The sequence below is a fragment of the Hyperolius riggenbachi genome, chromosome 3, assembly GCF_040937935.1.
Source record: "Hyperolius riggenbachi isolate aHypRig1 chromosome 3, aHypRig1.pri, whole genome shotgun sequence".
Lineage (NCBI taxonomy): Eukaryota > Metazoa > Chordata > Amphibia > Anura > Hyperoliidae > Hyperolius > Hyperolius riggenbachi.
In genome coordinates, this window is record NC_090648.1 from 59,182,651 (window position 1) to 59,202,801 (window position 20,151).

The window sequence follows — 20,151 nt, forward strand, 5'->3', positions numbered from 1 at the left end:
TGGAAACAGGCCCATCCACTTGCATTACATGTGCGGATCTGCATGCGTTGGACGCATGCAGATTCGCGATAGTGGGAACGAGCCCTAAAACAAACTATAACCACCTTCATTAATGAGCAGATAATACATATACACATCAAAACTTATGCAAAACTTCAACTATCCCACCACCGTTTGGCAACCAAGGCCTCAAAACCTATTTAACTTCAGATGGACATAATTTATCTAAACCAATGATAAACACACATTCATGCAAATATAGGAATAAAAAAATTGTAGACTCACTTCCCATCAAAGTTAACAATAGATTGCAAGGGCAAGTTACAGATTATAAACCTAACACTACATGACAAACTGATTAAATGGGTATCCTATTATTAAAGTCCATTGTGTACATAATGTAAATGTATATTTAAAAAATGGCCAGGTTTCCATGTACCAGCTGAGCACAGTACTGTTCATTTGTGATTTTCTAAACACAGTTTACATAAGTCACCTAAAAAAATATATACTTTCTGTTTGTCCTGTGATCTCTGATGGTAGATTAATGTTCTAAGGGTGCATGAAGCTGCTGTAATATTGCTGTGTGCAGACAGTGCATGGCAATATTTCCATTACTACCGGCAGCAAGTTACTGCGAGTTTTGCTATTAGCGCGACCTGCGGTGCTTGAGCCCTGAGGAGGATGTGATGATAACAAGCATTAGTAATGTTGTTACCATAGCAATGCTCATGTTAGCCCAAACGGAACTCACGGTAACCTGCTGCCATCAGTAATGGTAATATTGTTGTGCACTGTCTGCACACAGCAACATTACTGCAGCTTTGTGCATTAACCACTTGAGGACCGTAGGCTTACACCCCCCTAGTGGCCAGGCTATTTTTTTTTACAATTTAGGCCACTTCAGCTTTAAGGCCTTGCTGCAGGGCAGTACAACCTAACACACAAGTGATCCCCCCCCCCTTTTTCTGCCCACCAACAGAGTTTTCTGTGTTTGGGCTCTGATCCCTGTCAGCATGTTTGTTTTGTTTTCTATTAATTTATTTGTTTTGTTTTTTTATACATTTTCCTTTTTTTTAATTATTTTGATATCACTCCCTCCCCCCGCCAACCAATCACAGTGATCGGCTGTCATAGGTATCAGCCTATGACAGCCGATCGTTTCTGTGCCTCTCAGGGGGACAGCCGTGTCACATGGCTGTCCCCAGTACAGTGCTGCCATAGATCGCAGCGCTGTACAGTGTAAATAGACGGCAGTTTTGCCATCTAACAGTCTCCTAGCAGTGATCACCGCTGGGAGATTGATGTCACCAATTGGCATGGAGCAGTCGGCAAGCAGTTAAAGAGGAACTCCAGTGAAAATAACGTAATGAACAAAAGTGCTTATTTTTTATAATAATTATGTATAAATGATTTAGTCAGTGTTTGCCCATTGTAAAATCTTTCACTTCTGATTTACATTCAGACATTTACCACATGGTGGCATTTTTACTGCTGGCAGGTGATGTCAGTGGAAGTAGCTGCTGCTTGCTTTTCTGGAAGTTGGAAACAGCTGTTATTTCCCACAATGAAACAAGGCTCCCATAGTGTGATGTCAGAACCACGGTCCTGACATCACACTGTGGGAGGGGTTTCACCCCAATATTAGCCATACAGAGCCCCCAATGATTCGTTTGTGAAGGAAAAGATTTCTCATGGGAAAGGGGGTACTGATTGGGATGAAGTTCAATCCTTGGTCATGGTTTCTCTTTAACCTTCAAATCACATATGTTATAGAATCGTTTCTACTCATCAAACATCATAATCCTGTGATAATACAGAAAAATGTTCATTAAACACAACTTACAGGCTCACATCCACTCGCTCATGTATCTTCTGATGTCTTCTCAGATGTGACTGGTGTGAGAAGCTCTTGTCACATTCTGAGCAACTAAATGGCTTTTCTCCTGTGTGAGTTCTCTGATGCACAGTAAGATTTGCCTTTCGTGAAAAACATTTATCACATTCTGTACATTGAAATGGCTTTTCTCCTGTGTGAGCTCTCTGATGCTCAGTAAGATTTGCCTTGTTTAAAAAAAACTGATCACATTCTGTACCTTTAAATACCGTTTCTCCTGTGTGAGTGAGTTGGTGTGACTTAAGAAATGATTTTCTGGCAAAACATTTCTGACATTCAGAGCAGGAAAAAGGCTTCTCTCCAGTATGAATCCTCTGATGGTTTGTAAGGGTTGTCTTGTCAGTGAAAGATTTGTCACATTCTGAGCAGGAAAAAGGCTTTACTGCAGTATGAATCCTCTGATGAATTGTGAGGTAATCCTTCCATCTGAAACATTTCTGACATTCAGAACAAGAAAATGGCTTCTCTCTGGTGTGGATCCTCTGGTGTGCTTCAAGGTGTGACTTTATAGTAAAATGTTTTTCACACTCCGAACAGAAAAACGGCCTTTCCCCGGTGTGACTCCTCTGGTGTTTAATAAGCTGTGAAGGATAATTGAAGCTTTTCTCACACTCTGAGCAGTGATGCGGCTTGTCTCCTCTGTGACTCATCATGTGCTCATGGAGATACTTTTTGCTCCTGCAATTGAAGATAGTATATGTGATTGTTACTATATTCCCAGAAATTCTAAGAATGTATCAAACACAATTAGGTTTTCCATAAAACTATACTTCAGATGACAATCCCTATTAAGACTCTTGAAATTAGCACAGGATAATCCATAATGCTGCTAGTTTCTTATTAGAACGTCATTCACAAGAATTACACAGAAAAATTGTAGTCTAAATAAAAAATGAAATTTGAATAATTTGCTCTAAATAATTCCACTTATTGCCTATGCTGATATTGTATTCAGAAATACATTAATTTTAATTGTCCTAAGAAATCACAGCTGCTGCATGTAGACATCACTCAATGGGCCTGATTCACAAAGCGGTGATAACTCAGTTGTCACGCCTGAAAGACTTTAGGCATGATAACCTTTGCACTAGCAAAGTTATCACCGCTTTGTGCTGTAACTCGCGCGAAGCTCCCGCGCGCAAAGTCCCATAGGGCTTAATGGGCGCTGCGCGCGAAGCGTGGTGCTCTGTGCACGCGCAAAACTTTGTGCGTGGGAGCTTCGCGCGAGTTGCTTCAGATCACGCCTAAACTAAGTTTAGGCGTGATAAAGGGCTTTTCACAGGTGTGAAAAGTGTTTGCACCACTTTGTGAATCAGGCCCAATGTCCTCATCACTTAAAGGATACCTGAGCTGAGCTGGTACAGAAAAATGTAACAGCTACATGTGAGTGTAGGGAGGTGTGCAGATGCTTACAGCACCTCCCATGTGACAGTGTCCTCTTCCATTGTGCAGTAAAATGACCTTGTTCCGTAAGCTTGGTTGGTGCACTTTGAGGCGGACATGCCATGCTACACATGCACAGTATGTCAGGTTGGCAGCCTTGTAACTGTACTCCCTGCATGCGCATATGGAATAAGACAAGTAGGGAGTCCAGTCACAAGCACAGTTCACAGCATAGTATGTCTGGATCAAAGAGCACTGACTCTGCTGACCACGAAAACAAAACAGGGCCATTTACTGCACAATGGAAGGGGACACTGGCACAGGGGAGGTGTGGCAAGCATCTCTGCACCTCCCCACACACACTTATGCCATTCATTTATCTGTACCATCAGGTATCCTTTATGTTAAAAAGATTGCATGGCCAGAATATAAGAACAGATACAATATTATCTCATGATTGGATTGTTTTCATGCAGTAAAAAAATCTATTAAAATTTGTGCATTAGAGGAATAATTCAGCCTGACATGAAATGAACAAAAACAGCAGAACAGATATAAAAGACACATTATTCATTTTTTCAGGACAAAAACATTCTAACACTAGAAAAAAATGATTATGAATATATTGGTATTATTATCTTGGTATATTTGGAAAGCTCCAACATATCACACATTGCTGGATGCACCAAAAATCTATTTATACACCGAAAAAACAACATTGATTTATGTGACTTTTGTACACCAGTGAAAAGAAACCAGGAAATATGTTTACATACACACATAAAGGAGGTACATTTGTCCAAGAGTACACTGCACACTAAATGTATTTTCCTATGTAGATGTCACTTACAGTGGGTATTACTAAGTGACAGCTCTGAAACTCTCACCAACAGGTTTTAGATTAGCCTGCGTCCTTCTGGGGTTTTTTCACGATTATCTTTACGATCAAAAGCAGTCCCTGAAAAAGAAGTGCACCAAATCAGTGAATTGGCGTGCCCAATTTGTTAAATCAGGTACTGTTATAAATCACAATGTACATTTTCAGCTATGTTGCATTGAGTAATGAAATTTGATACTGAAGTACGGCTATTATATCGCTCAACACTAACTATTGGGGTTGCAAGTGATTGAGTTGGGCAGTCAGCACTGAAGACTCCAGATTGGGTGCAGAGCTGATAGCCAAGTACTATTATCAACTATAAGTATAGCTGAGTAACATTACTGGCTATGACAGAGTTGAAAAAGTGAACTACAAAATCTAGGGTTAGGCTTAATTATAGCAGGGTTAGTGCTGGGGAGAGGGTAACAAGTTAAGGTGAAGCATAATTATAGGAAGGTTGGTGTTTAGGCATAGGGTTAATATTAAAGAGAAACTCTGACCAAGAATTGAACTTTATCCCAATCAGTAGCTGATACCGCCTTTTACATGAGAAATCTATTCCTTTTCACAAACAGACCATAATGGGGCGCTGCATGACTGATATTGTGCTGAAACCCCTCCCACAAGAAACTCTGAGGTCCGTGGTACTCCTGGCAGTTTCCTGTCTGTGAACCTTGTTGCATTGTGGGAGATAGCTGTTTACAGCTGTTTTAACTGCCAAAAAAAGCATGCAGCAGCTACATCACCTGCCAACAGTAAAAATGTCACCATGTAATAAATGTCAGAATTTAAATCAGGGATTTAAAAGTTTTTACAATGGGCAAACACTGACTACATCATTTATACATAATTATTGTAAAAATGCACCTTTTTATTACATTATTTTCACTGGAATTCCTCTTTAAGGTCCAGCTTAGATATAGAAAAGTAAGTGTTATGGGATATGGTAGCAGGGTGCTTGATTTGATAATGTTAGGAGGTTAAGCTTAATTTAACATTAGAAGTGTTAGAGATAGTTAAGCAATGATAATAGTGGCATTAAAATTAGGGATGCTAAGCTGTTATTACAATATTATTAACAATATTCATAACAACAGCAATAACAGCACCAAAATGAACACATGCCTCTTTTACATATATGCAAAGTGCACTCTCCAGCTTCCATATAAGTGTGCCATGAGTAAGCAGCATGAGGCACGCCGTGGGACGCATTCCTGCAGATGGCTCCTGGGTAAGTTAACCATTCCTCACCTGCCCACTCAGGTGTAGTAATTATCAGGATGAATTCCAAATGAAACCCATTCAGATTTCATCTGAAGCTCATCCCTGTCCCTTGCCAGGCAGTCTTTAGTTCTTATGTGACTACTGCTCTCCAAAATTTTACATTGTTAAACCTCTCTTTTTTAAATGTTACATTCCTACATTTTTATAACTGACCTACATATCACCTTATGACTGATCACTGAAGTCTGATAGACTGTACATCCATTTTATGATTCCTAATTTATCAAATTCTCTTTTGCATGTGGGATTTATTCAGACTCTTTATGTACAATAATAATATTTACACTGTTTTAAAATCAACAAACAAAGTTGACTTAAAGAGCACCTGTAAACAAGAAGTTAAATCTTTTAACCACTTACAAAAAATGTATAGCCCAGTCTAACAGTAGTTTTAATGTTTTCCTTATAACAGGTGCACTTTTGTATAGTATAAAAACTGGTTTATTTAATATGAAACTTATTAACAAAATGTTATAAATATAAACTAGAGAAGGAAAAATAACACAGTAAAATGTAGCTACAATGTATTTAGACTAATATTGCAGCTGAGTAAATCAAGAAAGGCCATAGTTACCTGGTAGGATGTAGTATTGGTTATTCTGCTACCTGACTTAGGCTTGACCCATCTTTTATTCGCTTCTCCTTCATTCACTAGCAAGAGGTTGTTTTCCATTGGTTAAAAAAGGTTTATTGTTAACAACAAAAAGTGTGTTTACAGTTGTATTAAAGGGCAGTTTCAACACCTCTTTACTTAAATAAACTCCCACCCAGCAAGGTGACGACTTCATTAACAATTCAGAATATGAACAAAAGGTACATTGAAGGAGCTGATCAAGGTTGAGGCTTGTGCAATAACATAACAACAGATGTGACCACAATACAGAGGTCACTAGATTATGGGCAGTTTCAGTGTTTCTATGCATACACAATAATATGTTCAGTACCCAGTTCACAAATGTGGAAAGCACTCTCCTAAGAATCTATTCAAATATTTTCTCTTATTTTCTTGCTCTGACATACATTATGTTATATCTCAATATATTAAATACTTGTATACCACAGCACAAAAATGCCCTTCCTACTTTGGAAATGTGTCTGCTCTGCTATCAGGTGACCTCATCTCATTAGGTTTATTCCATACTTTTCTATTTAGCTAAACCTTTTTTAATTTGAAACAACTTTTAAAATTAAATGAGAAAATAAAAAAATTCTCTACACTCTCATTTATTCAACTGAATTTTAGAAGAGCATTCCTGCTGATGTCACAATGAATCACTCGAACCAGACTGACTTGAACCAAGCTACATGTGTTGGTGATAATAAAATGATATTTGCGTTGCATGGTTAAGCCATGCAGGCTAACCTCTAGGTTGATTTTGAGATCTTGCATATTCTTGCATTTGAGTCCATTTTTATTCTATACAACTTTGAAAAATAACATTATTATATAGACTACTGGTCAGCTTACTTAAAAATAAATCAAGAAATTGCATTTAATTTACAATTCTTAAAGATGATTAACTGTAACCCTTTTCAGGCTATTTTAGTACAATAGTCTTTGTTGGGAACAAACTTTAAAAAAGTGTGTCCTAGTACATTTTAAGAGGAACTGTCAGCCATACTATCTCAGAAAAAAAACACATATAGAAGTAGATAAATACTACTTGTAACTGCACTCCCTGCATGTGCACATGGAAGAAGACAAGCAGGGAGCACAGTCACAAGGCTACTGTGCATGCACTGCATAGTATGTCTGGATCAAAGAGAGCTGACTGCGCTGACCAGGGTTCCAGAACAAGGCTTTTTATTGCACAATGGGAGGGGACACTGGCACACAGGAGGTGCGGCAAGCATCTCTGCACTTCCCCCACACTTACACTATTCTTTTTTTCTGTACCATCAGGTGTCCGTTATGTTAAAAAGGAAAGTCTTCATGGCCAGAATATAAGAACAGATACAACTTTGATTTATGTGACATTTGTAAACTAGTTGAAAAAAGAACAAAACAGGAAAATGTAAAATATGTTTATATTAAATAGTAAATTACACCAAAATTCATTTTTATTTAATTAAAATCCCAACAATGAGTTTTATAATTAACCATTTCCCTCCCACACCCTCCCATAGTATCTAAACTTTTTTTTTGTATAGGAAAAAAAATTATGTTAAAAAAAAATATATAAGTAGTTAGCTTAGAGACTGAACTTTTAATATTTATGTCAAGAGGGTATATTACTATTAATTTTTAATTTACGGGCTTGTAATTAGTGATGGATGTAAAAATGAAAAAATGCACTTTTATTTCCAAATAAAATATTGGCGCCATACATTATACTAGGGAAATTTTTTAAACATTGCAATAACCGGGACAAGTGGACAAATAAAATGTGTGGCTTTTATCCACAGTAGAATGTTTTATTTTAACACTATAATGGCCCAAAACTGAGAAATAATGCATTTTTTCCATTTTTATTCCAATTAAAATGCATTTAGGATAAAATAATTCTTAGCATACTGTACCTCCCAAAGAAAGTCTAATTGGTTGCAAGAAAAACAAGATATGAATCATTTCACTGTGATTAGCAGTGATTAAGTTATTGGCGAAAGAAAGGGAGGAGCGCTGACAGGTGAAAATTGCTCTTGTCCACAAGGGGAAAATTGCCTCTGTTGTCAAGTAGTTAATTATAGCAGAGTTAGTGCTAGCAGAGGGGGTAACAAGTTAAGGTGAAGCATAGTTATAGAAAGGTTAGTGCTTTAGCATAGGGTTAATATTAGGATCCAGCTTAGATCTAGAAAAGTAAGTGTTATGAAATAGGGTAGTAGGGGGCTTGATTTCATAATTTTAGAAGGTTAAGATTTATTTAACTTTAGAAGTATTAGAGATAGTTAAGCAATGATAATAGTGACATTTAAATGACTGTTGCTAAGCTGTTATTACAATATTGTTGACAACATTCATAACAAAAGAAATAACAGCACCAACATGAACACTTGCCTCTTTTACTTACCGTATATGCAAAGTGCACTTTCCAGCTGCCAGAATAGTGTGCCATGAGTAAGCAGTCTACTGGCAACTTTGCATAGGTCCTTGCCAGGAATGGGTTTATTTTTTACTGGCTCATGTCACTATTCCTCATACCACTTACCCTCAGATGACTCTGAGAACTGTGCCCTCCGGCCACTTATTGTCAGCCTTCCCTTCTCTACTGTCCCCTGCCAGTCAGGCTTTAGTTCTTATTTGACTACTGCCCTCTAGATTGTTTTACTTCTCTTTTAAAATGTTACATTATTATTTTTTATAACTGACCTACATATCTCCTTATGACTGGTGACTGAAGTCTGATAGACGGTAAATTCCTTTTATCATTCCTAATTTGTTTATCAAATTCTCTTTTGCATGTGGGATTTATTTAGCCTTTTTATGAACAATAATAATATTTACACTTTATTTTTAAATAATCAGACAAAGATGACTTAAAAAGCACTTATTAACAAGAAGTTAAATCTTTTAACCACATACAAAAAAGTTTAGCTCAGGCTTAAAACTAGTTTTAATGTTTTCCTTATAACAGGTGCACTTTTGTACAGTATAACACCACAACATCTATCACCCAGTTATAAGAATTCCACCTACTGGTTTATGTAATATCAAACTTATTAACATAATTGATCTTAAAAAATATAAACTAAAGAAAGCAAAATAGCACAATACAAAACCACAATGCATTTAGACTAATATTTCAATTGAATAAATCAGAATGGTCATAGTTACCTGGTAGGATGCAGTACTGGAACTCCTTTTTCCTGGGAAGTCTCTGGTATTCTGCTACCTGACTTAGGCCTGACCCATCTTATATTTGCTTTTTCATTATTCACTAATGTGAGGTTGTTTTCCATTGGTTAAAAAAGTTTATTTTTAATAACAAAAAGTGTGTTTGCAGTAGTATAAAAGGGCAGTTTAAACACCTCTTTATTTAAATAACCCCCCACCTAGCAAAGTGAGAACATCATTAACATTTCACAATAAAAACAAAAGGTAAGGGTGAGAATCTGACCAAAGTTGGACCTTCTTCAATAACATAACAACAGATGTGACCACAATACAGAGGTCACTATAATGATAATTAGTTTCACTGTTCAATGCATTCACTATAATATGTTCAGTACCTAATTCACAAACTTGGAAAGCATTTTCCTTAAAATCTATTCATTTATTTTTTTTTCTATTATTTTCTTGCTCTGACATTAAAACTTACATTATTTAATATCTGAATATATTAAATACTTGTATATCACAGCACAAAATTCTTCTTCCTACATTGGAAATGTGCTCTGATGCTCTGCTATCAGGTGACCTCCTCTCATTAGGTTTATTTCATACCTTTCTATTTAACCACTTAAAGTGACTCCGAGCTCATAAAAAAAATGAAAGTTGTATTCACCTGGGGCTTTCTCCAGCCCAGTGCTGGTCGGGAGGTCCCACGACGCCGTCCTGGCTCTTCTCCTTCTCCCCGCTCCGGAATGGCTGACAGGCCGCAGCCCGGGCGACACTCGCCCGAGTGTCAGGCTGCTCCTTCCGCGTATGACGCGGATTACGTCACACGCCAGCTGCCTCGCGTCATCACGGCGGCCGGCGTGAAAGTACTGCGCATGCACGCTTTAATCGCGCATGCGCAGTACTTTCACGCCGGCTGCCGTGATGACGCGAGGCGGCCGTCATGTGACGTCAGCCGCGTCATACGCGGAAGCTGCAGCCCGACACTCTGCCGAGTGTCGCCCGGGCTGCGGCCTGTCAGCCATTCCCGAGCGGGGAGAAGGAGAGGAGCCAGGACACCGGCGTGGGACCTCCCGACCAGCACTGGGCTGGAGAAAGCCCCTGGTGAGTACAACTTTCTTTTTTTGGGTGAGCTCGGAGTCCCTTTAAGGACCAGGCGATTTTGATGTGATCTGTGCTGTGTGGGCTCTTCAGCCCACAGCGCAGATCACTTTGCAGGCAGGGTGACCAGACTTCCCCCCTTTTTTCCCCACTAGGGGGATGTCCTGCTGGGGGGGTCTGATCACCACCAGCTACCTGCGTGTAGCGGGGGGGCTCCTCAAAGCCCCCCTCTGCAGCGATTCCCAGCCTCCCTCTCTTTCCCTCTCTCCCCTCCTCTTTCTGGGTGTCACAGGACGGTAATCCGTCCTGCGCCGCCTCTGATAGGCTTCAGCCTATCAGATGCCGGCAATCCCCGGCCAAACAGTGGCCGGGGATCGCCAATCTCCTTTACGGCACTGCTGCGCAGCAGTGCCGTGGGATGTAAACACAGGGGATTTCTTCCCCGCGTGTTTACATTTAGCCTGCGAGCCGCGATCGGAGGCTTGCAGGCTGTTCACGGAGACACCCTCCGTGAACTGACATGGAATGGCGGCAACACCACTTCGACCTGCCAACGCCTATCGGCTAAACCTTTAAAAAAATAAAATAAAAACAACTTTTTAAAATGAAATAAGAAAATAAAAAATACTCTTCACTCTCATTTGTTCAACTGAATTTTAGAAGAGCATTCCTGCTGATGTCACAAGTGATCTCTCTAAAAAGACTGACTTGAACAAAGCTACATATGTTGGTGATAATAATAAAATGCTATTTGTATTGCCTGGATAATCCATGCAGGCTAACCTCTAGGTTGATATTAGTTTTACATTTGAGCCTATTTTTATTGTATATAACTTTAGAAACAACATTATTATATAGACTACTGGTGAGCATACATTAAAATAAATCAAGAAATTGCATTTATTTTTACAATTCTAAAATATTATTAACTGTAGCCCTTTCAGGCTATTTTAGTACAATATTCTTTACTGAGAAGAAAAATGTTAAAAAAGGGTGTCCTAGTTCACTTTAAAAGATAGACCATAAAAATGTGCTCTGTGTTTTTCTGTTGTTTATTTAGGCTCACCTCTATTTTGTAAAATCTTATACTGCCCATAGCGCTTAAGATTTTGGAATCACAGACAGGTCCTCTTGAGTATTATGGTTAGCAAAGAAGAATTGTGGTCTGCTCTACAAGCTGCAATGTATTGTCTTTGTCACTTAAAGGGAAAATTAATGCAGGAAAATTAAGTATTTACAGGTTGGCTTCAACTATTGAGGCCAGATATTGTTTCAACTTAATTAATGATAATCACTTTTTTGACACTTGTAATTAGCATGTGATAATCTATAATACTGCTTGTTTCATATTAGGTTGTAATTCACAAGAATTACACAGAAATTTTTTTATCTTAAAAAATACAATTTTAATAATTTGTTTCAAATAAATCCACCTATTGCGCATTCTGATATTGTATTCAAAAATACATTAATTTTAATTTCCTAAGAAATCACTGCTGCATGTAGCCATCACTCAATGGCCTCGATTCGCTAGCCGACGCTAAGCTGGCTAGGAGGCCTTGAGAGCTAGTAGGCGCAAACCACAGCGTTAGGTGGTTTGTGCCCACAGGACCACTCACATCACGCACAGCGCGGCAGGACAGTAATAGTGCGCGGGGGCACCCGATGCACTGTTTTCATCACACCGGGTGCACCGGTTACAGGGCGCACTATTACTGTCCCGTCGCACTGCGCACAATGTGGGTGGTCCTGTGAGCGAAGTAGCTAAGCGGCCGTTAAGGGGCACTAAAGGCTTTTCACAGCGGAGCTAACACTTAGTGCCGCTTTGTGAATCAAGCCCCATGTCCTCATCACTTAAAGGATACCTGAGTCGAGCTGGAGCAGAAAAAATTTAATGGCTGTATGTGAGTGTGAGGAGGTGTGCAGATGCTTACCACACCTCCTGTGTGCCAGCATCACCATCCTTGTGCAGTAAAAATCCTTACGCCCTAAGCTTGGTTGGCACCCTTTGAAGTAAACAGACTATGCTGCACATGCACAGTATGTCAGGTCAGCAGTCTTGTAACTGCGCTCCCTGTATGTGCACATGGAAGGAGGCAAGCGGAAAGTTCAGTCACAAGGCTACTGTGCATGCACAGTGTAGTATGTCTGGATCAAAGAGTGCTGACCATGCTGACCACAGTTACAGAACAGGGCTTTTTACTGCAAATAGAAGGAGATGCTGGCACACGAGAGGTGCAGCAAGCATCTCTGCACCTCCCCACACACACTCATACCATTCATTTTTCTGTACCATCAGGTATCCTTTATGCTCAAAAGGAAAGTCTTCATGGTCAGCCTATAAGAACAGATACAATACTATCTCATAATTGGATTGCTTTCATGCAGTAAAAAAAAAACTATAAAGATTTGTCTAAAGGGAACCAGAGACGAAGCACACTCATGTATTTTACTATATATCAGTGGGAACATTAGAGAAAACACCTAACCTGCTGTCTGTTTCATTCTGCACTGCACTGCACAGCTTGTTCCTTATCAAACCTGATAAAATCCCCTACTGAGCATTCAGTCTGGCTTTGCTATAATGACTCAGCTATAATTATTCCTGAGCAGAGCCAGCAGGGGGTAGGCTTGGAATTGAAAAGACATGAGAGAACACAGACTGAAGCAGGCTGTGCAGTGCAGAATGAAGCAGAAAGCAAGGTAGGTGTTTTCTCAAATGTTCCCACTGATATATATGGTAAAATACATGAGGGTGCTTCGTCTCTGGTTCCCTTTAAGATTGCTATTTATACACTGAAAAAATAACATTGGTTTATGGGACTTTTGGGACTTATGTGACCCACCTCTCTCTTGCAGGTGGAAAAAGGTTTTGCACTATATTGGTTTTATGTTTTATTGAGAATCGTTATTTGTTTAAAAGCACAAGTTGGAGCTAAAACATTTGGAGTGCATCAGTTTATTCCAGCGCTGTTTCCACCTGCAAGAGAGATTTGGGCTGCATCTGGTGAGCAGTTACAGTGTGAATCTTGGGGAGTGTGAAATAGCACTGATTGCTGGCGTCCCGCTTACACAGGGAATAGGTTTGAGCACAGATTGTTCTAATTATAACTGTCCTACTCTATGTGGAGATCAACTGTGTCATTTTAGAATAACCCAGAATGCGCAGAAAGGAATTGAGACCAAAATACGCATGACCCACCTGACAACAGAGGTGGATTACATCTGGTGAGCAATGCAGTATTAGGAGTTTGTAGTGACGCATGGCACTTGTTTTCACAGACACTGGGGTATGATTGAATGAAGGTTTTTGGATGTTATTACCTTATGCTTTATTTTTGTATTATTGTTACTGGTGGAAAGCGCAGCAGGATCAACAGTAAACACTTGGAAATTGGACTATCTGCAGCAATCCCACCCGACAACTATGTTTATGGTGATTGCATGTAGGACTGTGGCGCTGGTTAATTGTTACATAGTGCCAAGGGACTAACACACGTGCATTCAACAATATTATTAAATTACAGGCAATTGTTACCACTGTTCTCCTTAATATACTTAGCAAATTTGGTGATTCCAGCATGCATTTAAACTCTAAAGTTTCCCCCTTGACTTTAATGCTTTTCGCAAAAAAAAAGTTGAAACTGCCAGAGACTTTCTCACTCATTCCCAGTTACCACCACACCCAGATACACGACTGAAAAAGCGGGATACGAGGTCTATGCCAAATATTCAACCTGTAGAACATATAAAAAGACCCACAAGCACAATGATTTGGGCTTTATTCCTTTCTCTGGTCCCCAGTTATCTGTCCTGAAACACTGAATCAGTCTTTCTGTACATTCTGCTGATTGGATAAATCAGATAACCCTACTTGGCTAAGCCATGGATTGGTATTTTTGTTTTTAAGAGAAGATACAGTGGCAATCAAACTAAAGATACATATTATAGAAAAACAATTCAAACAATATTTCCAGCACAGAAAACATATTAAAGAATTTACAGTTTTTATTAAAACAATCTTAAATCACATAACCACCTCCATTAATGAGCAGATAAAACATATACGACAAATTAAAACATATTCAAATCTTCATCTATCCCACCACCCTATGTCAATCGGGGCCTCAAAGATTATTTTAACTTCAGATTGACATAATTTTCTAAATTCAATGATGAACACATATTCATGCAAATATAGAAATAAAAAAAGTTGCATCATTTCACATCAAAGTTAACAATAGATTGCAAGGGCAAGTTACAGATCATAACCTAACACTACATGACACACTGATAAAATGGGTATCCTTCTATTATTACAGTCCATTGTGCACATAATGTAAATGTATATTTAAAAAAATGGCCAGGTTTCCATGTACCCGCCGATCACAGTTCACTTCATTGTAATGGTCTTAATACGTCACCAAAAATATTGTACTTTCTGTTTTTCTTATGTTCTGTGATGGTGGCTTAAGCTTCCTATGTGTGCATGAAGCTGTGGTAATATTGCTGTTTGCAGACAATGCACGCCAAAATTACCTTTACTACTGGCAGCAGGTTACTGCGACTTTTTCTATTAGCGCAACCTGCGGTGCTCAAATACTGCTCGCATTGCTACAATAACAACCGTTACTAATGTTGTTACCATAGGAATGCTCTTGTTACCTGAGTACCATGGGTCATACAAATAACAGGACTCACGGTAACCTGCTGCCGGTAGTAACAGTAATATTGCTCTGTGTACAGCAATATTACTGCAGATTTGTGCATCAACCCCCAAATCACATATGTGAATTAATCTTTTCTACTAATCACGCATCATAATCCTGTGATGCTACAGCAAAATGTTCATTAAAACATTGTTTACAGGCTAACATCCACTCGCTCATGTATCTTCTGATGTCTTCTCAGATCTGACTGGTGTGAGAAGCTCTTGCCACATTCTAAACAACTAAATGGCTTTTCTCCTGTGTGACTTCTCTGATGCAGAGTAAGATATTCCTTAAGTGAAAAACATTGATCACATTCTATACATTTAAATGGCTTTTCTCCTGTGTGCGTTCTCTCATGCCGAGTAAGATGTACCTTCTTTGCGAAACTTGTATTACATTCTGTACATTTAAATGGCTTTTCTCCTGTGTGAATGTGTTAGTGTGAAATGAGAGATGATTTTGTGGCAAAACATTTCTGACATTCAGAGCAGGAAAAAGGTTTTTCTCCAGTATGAATCCTTTCATGCTTTATAAGGGTTGTCTTCTCAGAGAAAGATTTGTCACATTCTGAGCAGGAAAAAGGCTTCTCTCCAGTATGAATCCTCCGATGCTTTGTAAGGTTTACCTTGTCAGAGAAAGATTTGTCACAATCGGAGCAGGAAAAAGGCTTCTCTCCAGTATGAATCCTCTGATGAGTCATGAGGTGTTGCTTCTGACTGAAACATTTTTGACATTCAGAACAAGAAAATGGCTTCTCTCCGGTGTGGATCCTCTGGTGTGCTTTAAGGTTCGACTTGTCAGTGAACTGTTTTTCACACTCTGTACAGAAAAACACCCTCTCCCCGGTGTGACTTCTCTGGTGTCTAATAAGCTCTGATTGATAAGGGAAGCTTTCCTCACACTCTGGGCAGTTATAAATCACAATGTAAATTTTCAGCTATGTTGTACTGAGTAATTAAATTTGATACTGAAGTACGGCTATTATATCGCTGAACACTAACTATTGGGGTTGCAAGTGATTGAGTTGGGCAGTCAGCACTGAACACTCCAGATTGGGTGCAGAGCTGATAGCCAAGTACTATGATCAACTATAAGTATAGCTGAGTAACATTACTGGCTATGACAGAGTTGAAAAAGTGAACTACAAAATCTAGGGTTAGGCTTAATTATAGCAGGGTTAGTGCTGGGGAGAGGGTAACAAGTTAAGGTGAAGCATAATTATAGGAAGGTTGGTGTTTAGGCATAGGGTTAATATTAAAGAGAAACTCTGACCAAGAATTGAACTTTATCCCAATCAGTAGCTGATACCCCTTTTACATGAGAAATCTATTCCTTTTCACAAACAGACCATATTGGGGTGCTGCATGACTGATATTGTGCTGAAACCCCTCCCACAAGAAACTCTGAGGTCCGTGGTACTCCTGGCAGTTTCCTGTCTGTGAACCTTGTTGCATTGTGGGAGATAGCTGTTTACAGCTGTTTTAACTGCCAAAAAAAGCATGCAGCAGCTACATCACCTGCCAACAGTAAAAATGTCACCATGTAATAAATGTCAGAATTTAAATCAGGGATTTAAAAGTTTTTACAATGGGCAAACACTGACTACATCATTTATACATAATTATTGTAAAAATGCACTTTTTATTACATTATTTTCACTGGAATTCCTCTTTAAGGTCCAGCTTAGATATAGAAAAGTAAGTGTTATGGGATATATTAGCAGGGTGCTTGATTTGATAATGTTAGGAGGTTAAGCTTAATTTAACATTAGAAGTGTTAGAGATGGTTAAGCAATGATAATAGTGGCATTAAAATTAGGGATGCTAAGCTGTTATTACAATATTATTAACAATATTCATAACAACAGCAATAACAGCACCAAAATGAACACATGCCTCTTTTACATGTATGCAAAGTGCACTCTCCAGCTTCCATATAAGTGTGCCATGAGTAAGCAGCATGAGGCACGCCGTGGGACGCATTCCTGCAGATGGCTCCTGGGTAAGTTAACCATTTCTCACCTGCCCACTCAGGTGTAGTAATTATCAGGATGAATTCCAAATGAGATATGAAATATTATATTTTGATAAAGTTTAATTGACAAGGATCCTGTTGATTAGACTTATGTCTGAGGTTATTTAATTAGTGGAAGTAATCTCCCATTTGGAAATATTAGAAGGTGAACCAGGGTTGTATGGGGATATGGTTTTGCTTCCAGTCTAGTACAAGAATCTTTGTCATCATTTCTCTGTCTTAAAAGTTGTTATGCCACTCCAACCCCCCATGGTAACAGGAGATACTGTCTCCCCCACAAGGTAGCTAGCCATCTGGCTTCTATTATTGAGGGTTGGAGGATGGGAAATTCCTTTGCCAGCACTGGACAAAGCAGCCTGTTTAACTCTTTCAAACCTTGAATAGGAGTTACCCAAGAATTCTAACAAGAATGTATTTGTACAATAACTATAGCATCTTTAGAATAGTGAGTTATATGTAAGAACATATATATAGTTAGTAATGAGTAGATAGTTTATAATGAGTACATTTGTTTAGTATAAGCTTATATGTGTTAGCAAATAGAACTAAGTATCATTTGAATCAACCAATCAGAAGGCAGCTTGGAATCTGATACGTCAGAAGTTCGGGTTGTTATTTAAATAAGGAGAAGGGGGGTTGAGCGAGCTCACACACGCTGGTCATTCTTAGATGGACTTTGGACTGAGCACACACACCTAAGTCCTACTATTCTCACAAACATTTCAAGACAAAGAAACTTTATTTAATTCTTATTTTATTTAAGATCTTTAATAACTCTTTTATTTTACTTAGAAGACTTGTACTATGGACTTTGTATATTTATAAGCTGAAACAATAAACCTCATTAAAAGGTGATTTTTGTTCAACGCCTATCTCTGACTGGAGAACAAAGACATTGCTGGAAAAATTCACAAAAGCTTCTATTTAACATAGTGGCGAGCCAACAAAGGACTTGGAAAACAATATTTTCACTTTCATCACGGGGGAAGATTGATATTTGGAAGAATTTTTATTCATTTTTTTTTGAACTTTGATTTTGGCGGGAAAAAATCTTCCTATCTCTGAAAGTGTTGGAAGTTTTCCAAGAGAATCTACAGAGGCTTAAAGTGACGGTTTTCCAGAGGCCATCGACTAGAGTCTGATAAGTATGGATTTTATTAATTTTTCCGCAGAGAAGAGTAATTTGGTGTTTAAGGATTTAGGGACATGTACTAAAGATTCTGAGTTGTGGATTTCTATGTATAGCCAATGCATGGCTGCTAATGAAGAAATAGATTCTTCTAGATTTACTTTGTGTAAGATTAAAAAGAAAACGAAAAATGTAATGAAGTTAGTACAGATGTTTAATTCTTTAATTATTGGTGAGGCAAAGGAGTCACAAGTTACAACAGACGTGCAATCTGCATCTCAGATTTGTACGGTTCAGCAAAAGTCAGAGGGCTGTCCAAACTGCGACATTTTAGCAGCATATTTAGAAGAATTGGAGAAGCAATTAGAATTTAGGACACAGCAAATGCTAGAAATGCAGAGAAAAAATATTTCTGTGGTTACTAAATCTGGCACAATTACAGACCCATCAGTTTCTCCATTAAGGGCTCCACCTAGTGGTTGTCCTAGTAAACAGCATGTATTTCCAGATCCATTGACATGTGTTGAGGGTGATAGCAGCCTGAATGCTGAACATAAAGAGGATGAAGATGAAGAAGAAGAAGCACTTACTCCCAGGCAATTAATTAAAAAAGAAATGCTAGATAGAGCTAGAAAATTAAAATTAAAAATACATGATCAGTTGATGAAGATATTTAAGATGCTTCCACCTTTTAATAAAAGTTTGGATGCCGTTGAATTGATCACAATATTTGAGGATTTCACGGACCGTTTTAATTTATCTCAATTACAGAAAAACACTTTGTTCCGTTTGTGGTTACCTAGTCACATGAGTAAACGGTTAGAACCAAGTGTTATTTTATCAGCTGGAGGTGATGAAAGACACCACACTGAGGATGATAGACTAAGACAGTTATTAAAGTTTATGACAGGAGATGACGTTCCAAATTTGGATTTGTTAGAGTCATTAAAGGCGACTCTTGAAACTGATCCTTTTGAATTCAAACAGAAATTCTTAAAGATATATAACATGCTGTTTACAGTAGAGGATGAGTCAGATTCAGCTTTAAGGAAAGCTTTTGTTAAGAAATTTCAGTATTTAGACCCTATCTCAGCTACTATCGCGGTAGAAAAAGAGAATCTGAATCAAATAGCTGCGTTTATTGACAAAATTCGCAGGCAGATCAGAACTAAGAATATCAAAGCTAAAATTTCTGCTAATAAAAATGTTGAAATGCAGGGAGGAGATTTGGGTAAGGTCTCTTTTACAAAACCAGCTGATGCTGCCCCCTGCAGGAATGAGAAGGAGAAGCAGTCATACCAAAGATCTCCAATGGTTTGTTATTATTGCAATAAGCCTGGACACATTAAATGGAAATGTTATAGATTTTTGAATGATGTGCAAATGCGGAAGAACTTTGGCAAAGAAAATGGATTGGTCAATTTTCAATCCAAACCTTCTGCACCAGCTGCAGAGGTAGAAGTTCAGACATCTTCACCATATGCACCTCTGATCAAACAGTTACATGAAATCAAGATCAGCTATGATGGTAATGATGATCATGACAGGTTTCAGTCAGTGGGGCTGTTAAAAACTCCGTGACTAGCAGAGGTTAAACCGATTAGGAATTTGGAATTTGTAGCACCTTTATTTTTAGACAATTGTGGGAGACCATTTGTAAAAGCCATTTTAGAGGGAGAGGAATTTTTATTTTTGCTAGACACAGGCGCTCAGATCAGTGTCACTACAAAAGATTTGCCATTACAGCCTGGGGCAAATACATGCGCAGTTGTGGGCTTTGATGGGAAGACAGGTAACAGAGCTACTTTGTGCAAAAATGTGTCTTTTGAAATTCCAGGTTATGTGCAGACTGAAATTGATATTTGGCATTATAAAGGGGCGGAGTCGATAATTGGTTCAAATGAAATGACGAAAAGAGGCTGGGTTTTGGACCTGGGCAATGCAGTAATTTGGAAA

At 38.6% G+C, this 20,151-nt stretch overlaps 1 protein-coding gene across 1 annotated transcript in view; it reads right to left on the reverse strand.

Annotated features, from left to right (window-relative positions):
* Positions 1-15,732, reverse strand: part of LOC137562129 (zinc finger protein 850-like) — an 82,107-nt gene extending 66,375 nt beyond the window's left edge. Inside the window, exons 1-3 of the mRNA XM_068273460.1 lie at positions 15,658-15,732; positions 12,597-12,658; positions 2,138-2,575 (exon numbers count right to left, since the gene is read on the reverse strand). Of these exons, the coding sequence (XP_068129561.1) occupies positions 2,138-2,575; positions 12,597-12,658; positions 15,658-15,732 (575 nt within the window). The remainder of the gene's footprint in view (positions 1-2,137; positions 2,576-12,596; positions 12,659-15,657) is intronic.
* Positions 15,733-20,151: the final 4,419 nt, after the last annotated feature.